This window comes from Melampsora larici-populina, assembly GCF_000204055.1.
Source record: "Melampsora larici-populina 98AG31 unplaced genomic scaffold MELLAscaffold_245, whole genome shotgun sequence".
Lineage (NCBI taxonomy): Eukaryota > Fungi > Basidiomycota > Pucciniomycetes > Pucciniales > Melampsoraceae > Melampsora > Melampsora laricis-populina.
Window position 1 is genome coordinate 1 of NW_006768999.1, and position 12,415 is coordinate 12,415.

Genomic DNA, 12,415 nt, shown 5'->3' on the forward strand with positions numbered 1-12,415 from the left:
TCTCGTCGGCGTCTCGGTATTGCGCGTTCAGTCACTGGACCTCTCAACTCGGTTCTTCCACCTTGATAGTGGAAATGACGACAATGGAGACGGTTGGGATTTCACCTGCTGCGGAGAGTCTCCTGTTATGACTGAACAACAAGGGTCGGGATGGCTTGGCACTCTCGACTTTGAAGATCCGGCCACTCCTCGTGCTACTCCGAAGACATTCACCCCTATCACTGAAGCCCTTTCTACCTCTCCGGAAGCCGTGGGTGTCTTAGGTAGCCCATGGTGTCCTAATCCTAATTGGGAGCAAGCGTGGGACGAAGCCGCGGCGAGTCTACCACCACCTCTTACTTCGTGCGGTTGGTCCCCAGCTTCAGGTGAAGCTTCATTAACTTCACCTAGCTCGTCACAAACCTTCCGAGAGATTGGCCTAGCTCCACTTGCATCTTCCTTGGCCTCACCCGAGACCATTTCATCAATCTATTCCCCCTCCCCTCCAAACCCTTTTGGAGTCCTGGAGGCTGGTTCAACCCCTTCCTTGGAAATCTCAATCGATACAATTTCCACCCCGATCATGAAAGATTTGGATAATGCGAAAATTGTACCTCAAATCCGACATCAAATGACGTTTTATAGTCATCGTAGTGTATAGTGCTCAAGCTTTTGGTCAATTCAGTAGCCTATTTGTTTTGTGAACTTTTTGCTTGTTTATGTTCAATCACTTCAACTTATACCTCAGTTTTTGTCTGTGTTGTAGTTTTTTTCTTTTTGGTTTGTACAATCTTCCTTCAATATATGTATGTATAAAAGGAAGGATTAAGATATTTTTAGGAAATATGACTGGGAATCTTTGATGAATTCCCCTTTCTCATTCTTGAATTGTAATGCGTTGGTACCATGTTTTTTTGGAAGACTTCAACTTGAGAAAGAAAGCGGGTGGTCTTCAAAACCCAAATTGACCGAGTTCTGATAATTGTTACCACTGTGGCTTCAACTATTATTCGAACTACCCCTCGAGTCTCTTTCAATGATTGGTTTGTGTTTTCATCACTCTCATTGGGTGTGTTTGTCCTTCCCATAAATGAGAAAGGACATGTTTTTTGACATAGACATCCAAAAAAAGCCAATAATATTCAGTTCGATTTGCAAGGCTCGAAAAAGGATTTGGTCAGATGAAAAATATATATTCTGAGTGGAACTTATTTTGCATTACACACAACAGGCAAAGGCATGGCTGCACTCCGGTACATTATCACTTATTGACGATCGATTCCACGAGGTGGAAGGATGTCTGCATAAGCCTAAGCTCATTGAATGGGGGGGGTCATTCTTGAAGTTTTATGTCATTCTTGAAGTTTCAGAAGATGCCCACAGGAACATGAGATCATAGGAACAACAACCAGAGTCAAGCAAGTAGAAGCAAAGCGATCAAAACAACGAGAGTAATTGACAGGGATCATATCATAATCTAGCTCGCGAGAAAGACCAGACTGTAAGAGTACGAGAGCAATATTCAAGAAACTAAGAAACAAACGCGCGAGATGGAAATTAGACACAGAGCTCCTACTAGAGAAAACATGTGAGCAAAGGTGGGTGTACCCTTACAATATCTCTTCGCATTAGTATACAATGTGGTTTCCGTTTATCCACATCAATTACAACAGCCCATGGCTGGACATCGTGAATTGGGAGTCTGACATTCCACAGAGTTACAGAACCCGCAGGCACTCTGCCCACTACAAATGGAAAACAATACTCAGATCAGTCAGAAAATTTAGGGACAATGTTAGAGACTAATGCATCCTCATACAACCTCAACTTACGATCTCTTTCCGAATACTTCGACCACCGCAGCTCTTCTTTGAAGGACGGTGTTGTCGGTACTACTGTCAATCATATAACACAATAGGACACAATTGAGCATATAAAACAGAGTTATATATACCAAGTCTTCACTCACATAGAGTCCTTTTCGAGTGGTGAGGCGGAGACGGTGACTGTTAAGTAGACGGGGAGGGAGGTAAGTATGAAGGAAGAAGTAAATAACATATTAGGGATCATGAGTCAACCAACCAGCTAGGGCAGCAGCAATCACTAATTTTAAGAAAAGCATGATGAGTATTGCTCTGAAGAGTAATGAGAAAACTTGGTTTTAAAGAGTTGATTGGTAAGATTTATTGGTAAGATTTATTTGGTGGGATGAGGGATGAGGAGGACGAAAAGACCGGGGTTCTTATAGATTTTTGGCCAGCTGTGATACATGGTTTCCCAGTGAGGAAATATTCAATGAACACTGCGTCACTGGAAAGGTGCCGTTTCCCGCACGCATGTCACGTCAAACTTGCGTTTTCTGAAATATTTGCGAGGGTTGAACAGATATTGTTGTTCGGTGTTCGCGACATCGGAAGGTAAAGTTAACCAAGTCCCACGAGGAACTTACAGCCGTTGTGAGAATCATCGGTAATTTTTTTTTCTTTTGTGTTGTGTCGAGTTTTAATCGGGATCTGGCAAAAACTAAAAAAATCCTTTTTTCTCTTTTTTGATCTTGCCTACCGTGAGATCAAATAGTTTCCTTTGACATTTCTCCGAGTCGACGGGTCTCACGATTTTCATAAATACATTTTCAAACCCCTTTTTCGAAACCCTTTGTACATATAAGTACAAAGGGTACAAACCCCATTCAGTTTTCAAATTCCCCAAATTCCCAACCATCCTTCCTAAATTCTCCAGTTTCTCCTCTTCCTCCCGTCGCCACATCCAGATTTCAAATTCCTCCGTCTTTTAATATTCATCGGTCTTTTCAAATTGCTACATACTAGAGTTTTCATTCTCTTTCGTCTCAGATCAATGTTTCTTCTTTGACCTCCTTCAAAGAAACCTTTTCGAAGATTATATCAATTCCAATATCAACATGCCGAAGAACTTGTACAGTACGGACATCAAATTGGTCGTTTTACGGATGGTCTTGCGAGGTTTGACTTTCCCCGAAATTGTACGGGCCACTGGAATGGATCTCTCTCTTACGACTGTCCGTCGTTGGTTCGAACTGTATCGGACGACTCGTGCTGTGGTCACTAATCCAATGGACCTGATGCAACCCGGCGCGCCATCGGCTCTAGGAGACCCTGAGAAAGAATTTGTACTCGAAGCCCTTGAACTCGATCCAACCCTTTATCTCGATGAGCTCCAGGCAAAGATTCGAGATACTTTTGGAAGGACTGTTTCTCTGAAGACTCTCTCGACGGAACTGCGATCTCGACTTGCTTGGACTCGTAAAAAGTCCCGCACCGTACATCCCAACCAGTCAGCAATCGCCCGTGGTGCTTATATAGAGGAGATTTCTCAAATAGATCCTCGGTGCCTTGTGTTTGTCGGTAAGTCTGAGCAGATCAGTGTAATCTTCAATTTATGACTCGTACTAACTTCTTTCTTTGTGTCAGATGAAACTGCTATCTCCAAACGTCGATTATATCGAACCCATGCACGAGCTCCCCTGGGTAAACGCACACCACGCCTCCAAAGGCCTACCCAGGCTTTCCGATGGTCAGCATTGCCTGCGATCTCAATGGATGGCATAGTAGCCATGTCAGTACAACCGGGAGGCTACACCAGGCTAGATTTCGAGTCTTTCCTGGAACACGACTTGGTACGTATTTTTGGTCTTTTTACTTTGCTTTGATGTCATTACTTAGCCTGATTTGTCCGTTTTACAGCTCCCAGCCATGAACCCGTTCCCAGCTCGGAACAGCGTTCTTGTCATGGACAACGCGCCTATCCACCATGGCGGCAGAGTGGAAGAACTATGTGCCGCACGTGGTGTGAGGCTCGTTTATCTACCTGCCTACTCCCCGGATTTCAACCCTATCGAAAAGGGGTTCTCGGTCCTAAAGTCAAGACTTAGACGCTCTCAAGTCTTGCAGCAGGCTTTGGCTGCCGAAGACGAGAGAGAGGCCCTCTTCGTGGCTTGTATGGAGTTATTCACGGAAGAAATATGTGAAGGGTTTTTTAGAGGAAGCGGTTATGTGTAATCACATAATCTCAGTTTTTTTCGTATTATGATTTTGAAGCTTGAGTTTTTAAACATGGTATCTGGATGATGGCGAAAGAAATGATCACTTACAATATGATGATGGTAAAAGATTTACCCGACCATTTAAAATAATACACGTTTATAAATGGTCATTTCTTTTTTTCTACAGAAATAAAAATTATACAAGGATTTTTCAATCAAGATTGGTTGTGCTCGTTTAGTTTGGCTTTTCTTACTGGTTCTTTTTTGTTTGACTTATTAATTGACTCGAAAAAGAATTGAAGTGTCTACATTGGTTTGGCTCGTGTTGTTTTGATGTGACTCTTTGTCTGGCTAGTTTGGTGTTTCTTTGACTTATCAAATGATTCAAAAAAAAAGTATTGTTTTCCTTTGACTTATCAAATGTTTCGTATCCAATGAATCAAAAAAGAATTAAATTGGCTACATGGTTTTGGCTCGTGTTGTTTTCATGTTGCTTTTGGTCCTCCTAGTTTTGTTTTCTTTGTCTCATCTGATTCGAAAAACAAATCCTGTTTATCTTTGCAAAAAAAGAAATACATACAATTGGATTTGCTCGCTCATATCCTCATGTCTTTATAATATGATGTCTTATAGAGAATAAGATAATATCTTATAGAGTAAGACATTATTCTTTCAAACTTGCTCGCTCATATCATGATCAGATACTATATGGTATTAAAGTACATGTGGGAATTTGTCAACTAAAGAAAAGACCTTATTTATTTATCTTTAGATAATGATTAGATTTGATCTTCTAAAGATGAATAAGGTCTTAATTTTTCACGTTTTGAGATTTGTGTTGTGAGATGCTTTCAGCGGAAGGTAAGGTCTATTTACATAAACTGCCTTATCTCAAAGATTCGATTTTTGAGATGAGCAAATTTAATCTCAAGTGGCTCATGTGGGTTGGCAAGTGTGGGTTGGGAAGTTCCAGTCAAAAAAATCTTTTTATTGGTGTGCAAGTTCCTACAAATAGGGGGTAGCACGAAAAACAAAGAAACAGATGATAGGGGGGAGCACAAACAGGAAAGAAACATAGAAAGTAAAATCTTTCATTCTTTGGGGGTTGCAAGGTTCTAGAAAAAGAAAGCAGGAAGAAAGACAATCAAACACGTATAGTAAACTCAAGACATTTGTTTGGTTGGGAGCAGCACGGAAGAGACAAACAGCACACGAAAGAGACAGATTCAATCACATAGTTGTTCTGGGGTTGAAATGAGGAAGCTGCGAAAACTAAGAAGCATTGATTACAGACGCAAGTTCTGAAAATTTTTGAGATAGTCAAAAACACATGATTAGACAGTTCAAAATTCAAAAACACTTGATTAGACATTTCAAAATTCGGGGGATGGAGGGCGAGGGGTTGACTCGTTCGATTCCACAGACTCTTGCTCTTCAAGCTCGTCGATATCCTTGTTGAGTTCTTTGACGCGATCCATGGCTTCGTTGACGAGATGTGAGGCCAGAGCAGGGTGCATGCCGCGGGTAGTAAGTGATGATTCAGTGAACTGGTGGCTAGGAATCAAGTCAGTCCATGATTTGACGTTGGCTCGTTCGAGAATCATTCTGGTGGTCTCGTCATTGGGTGGGACATTGCAATGGACTAAAAATCGCTCTAAGGCTTCAGCATGAGCTCGATGCGGGTCCTCCGAGGTGCCAGGAGTGTTGGATCGAAAGATTTCATAACCTACGGATGATAGAGGCCAATCCAAGCGGATATTGGTCAGCAGAGGCTCTTTTGAAAGGAAATCACACACAAAGTGGTACATACCTGTATCTTTCGGTATGTCCTTTTGGATTTCTTGAGAAGACTCGAATAGGCTAGGAGAAGGGGGATCCGAAGATATCACAATCGTCAAGCGTTTGGAGGGGGAGCCTAAGGATTGAAGAGGACATTTGATGTCATGATCAGTCATTACACCGAAGGAATGACCAGTTAGCAAAAAGAGATCCGTACCTGGTTCTTTTTTGATTTGTATCTTGCATTCTTGAGACCAAGGAAAACCGGTAGCGGACGGTGGATCTGAGGACAGATGGATAGAATTGGGTAAGCCAGGTGGAGAGCCTACAAAGATAAGAGGTTTGAAGGATGTAAGAGTAAGTCCAAACATATAAGAATAAAAACGTACTTGGTTCGATTTTGACCTTTTTCTTCTCATCTTCAGAGGCCAAAGATAAACCGGCATAAGAGGCAGATCTTTTGGAACCGGTAGGTTTTTGAAATAGCAATTTCGCTGGAGGATCAAAAAAAGATTGGCGAGATCCGCCCGATTTGTGAAAGGTAGGAGATAAATCAAGGCGCAATTGAGCGCTGCGCATCTTGACTCGATCGTCAACTTTGGTGCCCTTATGGAACACACGCGCCTTCTTCATGATCGCCAGAAATTCGTAGGTTCGGGGTGGAATCTCGCGAGTTGCCATGCCAGATTGCTGTCAAGCACCAAGCAGTGGATCTTGAGTTGAAGACAAAAAAAACAAGGAAGGGACATACAAAGGACTTACAACACCTTTTGCCCAGACCCACGCCCCGCTGTAAGTCAATCGGTAAAGAAAATTTGGATCCCAAGGGCAGACCAGGATGGCGCCATCTCCGGCGTTCGCTTTTTGAGTATGTTCATGGAACAGTTGGGCCGCCAACTCGTGCAATCGGATTTGCTTACGGGCATCCTGGTTCCACACGCAATGTCAGAGGACATGTCGAAAGCATCACAACCGAAAGCGGGAATGGAAAAAAGGGAATGGGGGTCACGCACCTCTAGCTCTTGAGTAAGAACACCCACCTGCGCTTCTGCAGCAGTGGGGCCGCTGGCTGAAGCGATGAGCTCTTTCGCCGCGGAGGTCTAAGAAGTATAGAAATATAAAAAAGAATCATGAGAAGAAGAAAAAAGGGAATAAGAAACATAAAACTTAAAGGACACACCTGAGCGTCCTTTTTGGCTTTTTCCTTGGGATCTTCGGTAAAAATCATGACCGAACCTTTGTGCTTCGTTGCTCTCGCAAGTAAATCAACAAAGTTTTGCCAGGTTAGATGATCAACCAGCGTGATTTTTTCACGTCCAACCTGAGCAACCCAGACCAAGCGTGGAGCAAGATCGCTTGCGAGTACCAATTGGCGCATGCCAGATTGATACTCATCACAAATATCTCCACACATACCTTTGAAATCTTTGAGAGATTTCCCGAATAGGCACTTCACCAGCTCGATCACATTGCCTTGATTAAACATTTTCGATTCAATGAGGTTGTAGCGCGCCGCAGAGGCTGCAGCGCGGCGTGATCTGCTAGCTACCTTCATCGAAGTGGCCTGGACTTCGACTTCCTTTTCAGCATGTATTTTGAACTTCACCTGAACAAACATTTCATTGCGTTTATTGAATTGCATACGAGGGACGGTACCAACGCGGTAAAGTGGGTTTTGTTGACTGCAGGTGGCTGGAGCGTCGTCACCAGTCAGATTAGAAGGCAGTTCAAAAACTGACACAAAAAGGATTTCACATTAGTAAAATGAAGACATGTCAGTTCAGTCAGAGGAGCTGACTTACGTGCATTCATGTGGCCTTCCACTTCAACAGCAGGCACTACTGAGGCATCTGGGATTTTGGATTGTTGGTTAGACATCGTAGATGGTTGATCTGATATGTTGTCGAGCTGATCATAAGATAAAGATGTGATTAGAATCAAGAGAAAAAGCTTATAGAGAGAAAAAGCTTATAGAGATGCGAATAGAATATGAAAAAGAGATGGAAACTAACGCACGGATAACAAGACAGGGGTGGTGTAAAGGTGATGTAAAAGTTGAAAAGGAAAGCTAAAGGTAGACTTTGATGACCCAAATTCGAAACCTGGGAAATCACAAAGGACCCATTGGTCAGAAACGGTATGAAACAAAGCAAAAAATAACCAAACTGAAACAAAGCAAAAAAATCATAAAAATTGATTCTTACTGGCTGAGTTCGATGGAGAAGAACGAAGATATGTGCCAAATGCACGAGTATTTATACCTTTGGGCTTCATCAATGATCCCCGTTTTCTCATATGATATCATATGATATCATATGCATATGAGAGTGTTTGTCATTCGTAGGTGGCGATAATGGACATGGGGACCCAAAGACAAATTAAACACAAGGTTAGAATCTAGAATGTTCGGCATCAGATAATAAAATGAATGCTTACCTTCATCGATTCTCGTTCAAATCTTCGTTGTTTTGCTGTTTGTTACAAACCAAAAACACAATCGACATTGTTAACATTCATACCAAATGACAACAACCCTCATTTAAAGTCTGTTCGAAAGGTTGGAAATGAAACTTTGTTTGAAAATTCAGTTGATGAAGAAGGTCAGTATCCGTGTTCCTTTCATACTCAAAGACAATAACACACATTCAAAGGCCTAATCGAAATCTTCGAATCAAAACAACCATGCACCCTCTTTCGATGAACGAAAATTTAGACTCGATTTCGGTTCCGTTTCCATGCCGATGTGGATAGATGCGATCGATTAGTGTGATTGTTCAGTTTGGCAAAGAGAAACATGCCTATGTGAGTCGAAGAACCATTGTTCAGTTTGTTTGAAATGCTTGGCAAAGAATAAGAAATTTACGTAACAAAGAATCATGAACTTACGTATACGTACTTTCTTCGAATGGCGTAAAGGAAGCGAAATGATGTCGATGTCCAATTGAAGTGTCGAAGTGGCGACCGGAGGATGGTGGAGGTTGGTATGTTGGAAATGAAGTGGAACTGGAAGGAGAAGCCGGCCCAACAGCTTTCGAAGCTTCATTGGATCCTTGAATGACAGAAAGACGACAGCTACGAAGACTTTGAAAAGTTAAGTTTGAAGGAACCAAAACAAGGTTTAGTCCCGTGAGATCGAAAAAAACTGACTTTTGGACCGCAGATTAAACCCTAGTTAAATCTGGGAAACACACAAGAGCTCAAAACTTACCGATGATTCTCACAACGGCTGTAACAAAAGTTAACAAATCTCGCCTCGTGGGACTTTGTTATGTAAATTTACATAATCGGGAAGACACCTGTGGATCTAAATCATAGTGCACACACGTAAAATTTGAGTGAGCTATTCTTAGGGGATTTCGAATTGGAATTTGCAGTTTTTATTAAACTTATCAGAGTCCCACGCTCGCGCCTACTCACGCCTCGCGAGTAGGGGGGAGCGTGGGACTTTGATAAGTTTAAGTTTTTATGAACTTCCGCGTTGTACATATGTAGTGTGAGTTTACGTAAATTTTACGAAAACGCGAAATAAATAGTCTAAGAATATCCTGAGGAACTTGAACCCCTCCTGTTTTTTTGTTTTTTTGCTATATGTCACGTTGTTTTGTATGTAACTGGTCCCTTGTAACGGCTGCAAGGAAAAACGCGTGCCACACACATTATTTTGCACTAGTTTTGTGAGCAAAAAAAAGATGAGGGGGATGAGTTCCTTGGGATTTTTTTGCACAGCCACAAGCGTGTAAGAAAGACAAACATAAGTCACCTTTGGTCCGAGAAAAACCACACACGGGATAAAAAGTTTTATAAGGGACAAAAGATTCCTCACCAAAACTTTTTTCCCCTCACAGGCCCAAGTGTGCCAGTTTGTCATAAATCCCTTGCTCAACTACTTGTGAGGAGCAAGCGTGGGACTTTCTTGATATGATCAAAGAGCCCTGGCATTTATAACACCAACAATTGATAAAAGTTCTGGTGTTGAATTGTGTAGCAATAGAGGTGAGATGTAGGTGTGTGTGTAAATGGTATATTGTGTAATAGGAAGCAAGAGGAAAATAAATTCTTACTATACCCTCTCCTAAGAGCACCCACTATGGTAGAGGTGTTTTCTTGTAATTTTTGCGGTCCCGACCACAAAAATTAATTATGCGTGTAACAACTAAATCAGTTACCATATGAAATTTACTATGGTGTGATTTACTGTGTGATTTACCAACGATCAATCACTATGAATCAAGTGATCCCACAGTGGCAAAGTCACAAATTGAAATATCATATCTGTTTAACATGATACATCCAGAAAAACCCATCTCAATGCTTGCTTCAACTCTCTTGAAGTCTTCAGATGATGGCAAGGAGCAACAAAAGTATGAGCAAATAGCCTTCAACACCCTCTTCAACAAGCCTCCTTCACCTCCACCACCTCTCCGGATTTGTATCCGCATAGATCAAGACTGTGTCCAACGCAGTGAACAGCTGTACAACAATGACTTTGCACCTAATGCCACATACAAATCAAAGTTTGAACGTCAATTTTGAATGAGCCAATCAAGTGGGGAGGTTAAGTGTTAATGAAATGATGAAGTATGGGATTTGCAGAGTCAAGAAAACAAGCAACAGTTGAGATTTGATGTGTCAATCAAATCTTAAGATAAAACATGAATCAAGCTTGTGTAAAGTTAGACAAGCTTGATTCATGATTTGATGCAGTCGTAGGGACCGCATATCTAAGAAAGGTCCATAGTGGACCTGTGTAAGATTTAGCAGTAAACTTACAATAAAACCAATGTTTACCGCACCCATAGTGGATGCTCTAACAGCTTAGAATAGACTTAAGAAATTCACACACTTGCCTCAAGGGAGGCTGAAGCATGCAAGGGACTTACACCAAACTTGTACTGTCCATGGCCATAATTTATAGTGGTTGAGGGCGGAGCAAATTATTGCGCAGTCTCCGCAACACAATGGATGGGGCCCAAAATCCATAGCGTTGCGGAGCGGTTGCGGTGTTGTCGTGGTAGAGGCTTTTGCATGGAGCCTTCTCAATTTTCTTTTATCTCATTCCACACCAAACATTCAGGCATGGTCCAAAGAGAAGAAGTATGTGCCTTACTCTGGCACATATTGTACATTTTCTTTCACCAAGGAAAGCACTCTTATTACACAGATAATAGATGAAGAGAATCAACGATTTTTGCCAACACTTCCCATTAGCAGTGGTTACATGTGTGGTTTACGTGCACAAAAGCTATTGAAGCCAAAAATTTGGAGCACTTTTGTTCATGGAGGGGAGCAATTTCCTTGGTGAAAAATCTGTACAATATGCGCCAGAATAGGGCACATATTTTTTCTCTTTGGACCATACCCAAATCCTTGGTGTGGAAAAAGATGAAGGGGATCGAAGGCAGCTCCCTGCAAAACCCTCTACCGCAAGGTTATGGAGTGTACAAGTTTGGTGTAAGTCCCTCGCTTGCTTCAGCCTTGCTTGAGGCAAGCATGGGACTTTGTTAAGTTCAAGCTTGGAGCATCTCCACTCAGTCATGTAAAATGACCAATTAGTTGTGTATACACACCATATACAATAAAACACAAGGCACTGGGGCATGTAAACAGCCTTTACAAGATACATGGGAGGCATACAGGACCCCTTGACAGGTATCAATAGCTGTCCCATATGACTCCCATTAAACTGCTTTCAAACCATCCAATGCGCACAAGGCTTTCAACTTGAAAATATATGGATAATCTACCAACCCATGAATCACTCCACTGCCAGTTGCCTTGCCCTTGCTCAGCCCTCAACTGCGCAAAACGGTTTATACTATCCACCATGTCCACGTGGTGTTTGCTTCTCAACAAGCACACACAAGTCGCCTTTGGACCTCAAAGGCAGTCTGTGTGTGCTTGCCGTCAGACAACTGCCATAAGGACACAGTGATATGGATATCCATGGCATGCCGTGCTGTGGGTTTTGAGTTTTTCACATGTTTTGTACAATACAGCCTTATTGGCTGTCAAATTCTCATACCAATATGGTCTGTTTTGCAGGACTGGGTGAAGAGGCTCTTACCACCCACTTTGGCGAAACAAATTGCATGAAGAGCTTTGCCACCAGACTGTGTAAAAGCCAAATACAGCTGATATTCACATTGTGTGGGAAATGATCCAAGCCACTGGACCACGTAAACAGCCTGTATGGGCTTCACACTGTCTAACTTTTGACCAGGGGAGTGTAAATTTGGATGGTGTGCAAATACCCAAATACAACCAACAGGGGAACAATGTTCAACATTACTTCTTGTTTTGGAACCTTCAAGCTGTTATATTTGTGGTCAACACAAGAAACATGTCACAGAAGTCTTTCCCTAAGCTCTATTGGGCAATAAACATTTTCACCTCTACAATCATGTGATACAGGCTAGAACCTGCCAACCTTTCAAGGTAGACATGTCTGATTTGCACACAAACGGTGGAGATGCTCTGATATTGTAATGCAACTTTTACATCATGTAAAATCACACAACAGTGTGCTTGTTGGAAAGGTTTGGTAACCAAATACAAAGCAAGATGGCCATGGTGATAATCAAACAATAGATTACAATGATGTCTTTTACCATTTGGTAAATCAGGTCATTGAGTTTA

General features: G+C 42.0%; 3 protein-coding genes across 3 annotated transcripts; 1 reads left to right on the top strand and 2 right to left on the bottom strand.

Annotated features, from left to right (window-relative positions):
• Window positions 1–127: 127 nt before the first annotated feature.
• Window positions 128–640, top strand: MELLADRAFT_70206 (uncharacterized protein; the record flags this gene model as incomplete). The annotated part of the gene is made up of 1 exon (XM_007419555.1): window positions 128–640. One exon carries the CDS (start codon window positions 128–130, stop codon window positions 638–640), a length of 513 nt encoding a protein of 170 aa, XP_007419617.1.
• A 999-nt stretch (window positions 641–1,639) lies between these two features.
• Window positions 1,640–2,101, bottom strand: MELLADRAFT_87935 (uncharacterized protein; the record flags this gene model as incomplete). The annotated part of the gene is made up of 4 exons (XM_007419557.1): window positions 1,640–1,724; window positions 1,812–1,874; window positions 1,949–1,985; window positions 2,062–2,101. The coding sequence occupies 4 exons, from the start codon at window positions 2,099–2,101 to the stop codon at window positions 1,640–1,642; spliced, it is 225 nt and encodes a 74-aa protein (XP_007419619.1).
• A 2,971-nt stretch (window positions 2,102–5,072) lies between these two features.
• Window positions 5,073–8,154, bottom strand: MELLADRAFT_79854 (uncharacterized protein; the record flags this gene model as incomplete). Its single annotated transcript, XM_007419556.1, has 9 exons — window positions 5,073–5,726; window positions 5,811–5,915; window positions 5,997–6,104; window positions 6,169–6,469; window positions 6,700–6,879; window positions 6,960–7,513; window positions 7,582–7,687; window positions 7,796–7,881; window positions 7,984–8,154. The coding sequence occupies 9 exons, from the start codon at window positions 8,072–8,074 to the stop codon at window positions 5,374–5,376; spliced, it is 1,884 nt and encodes a 627-aa protein (XP_007419618.1).
• Between the last annotated feature and the right edge of the window lie 4,261 nt (window positions 8,155–12,415).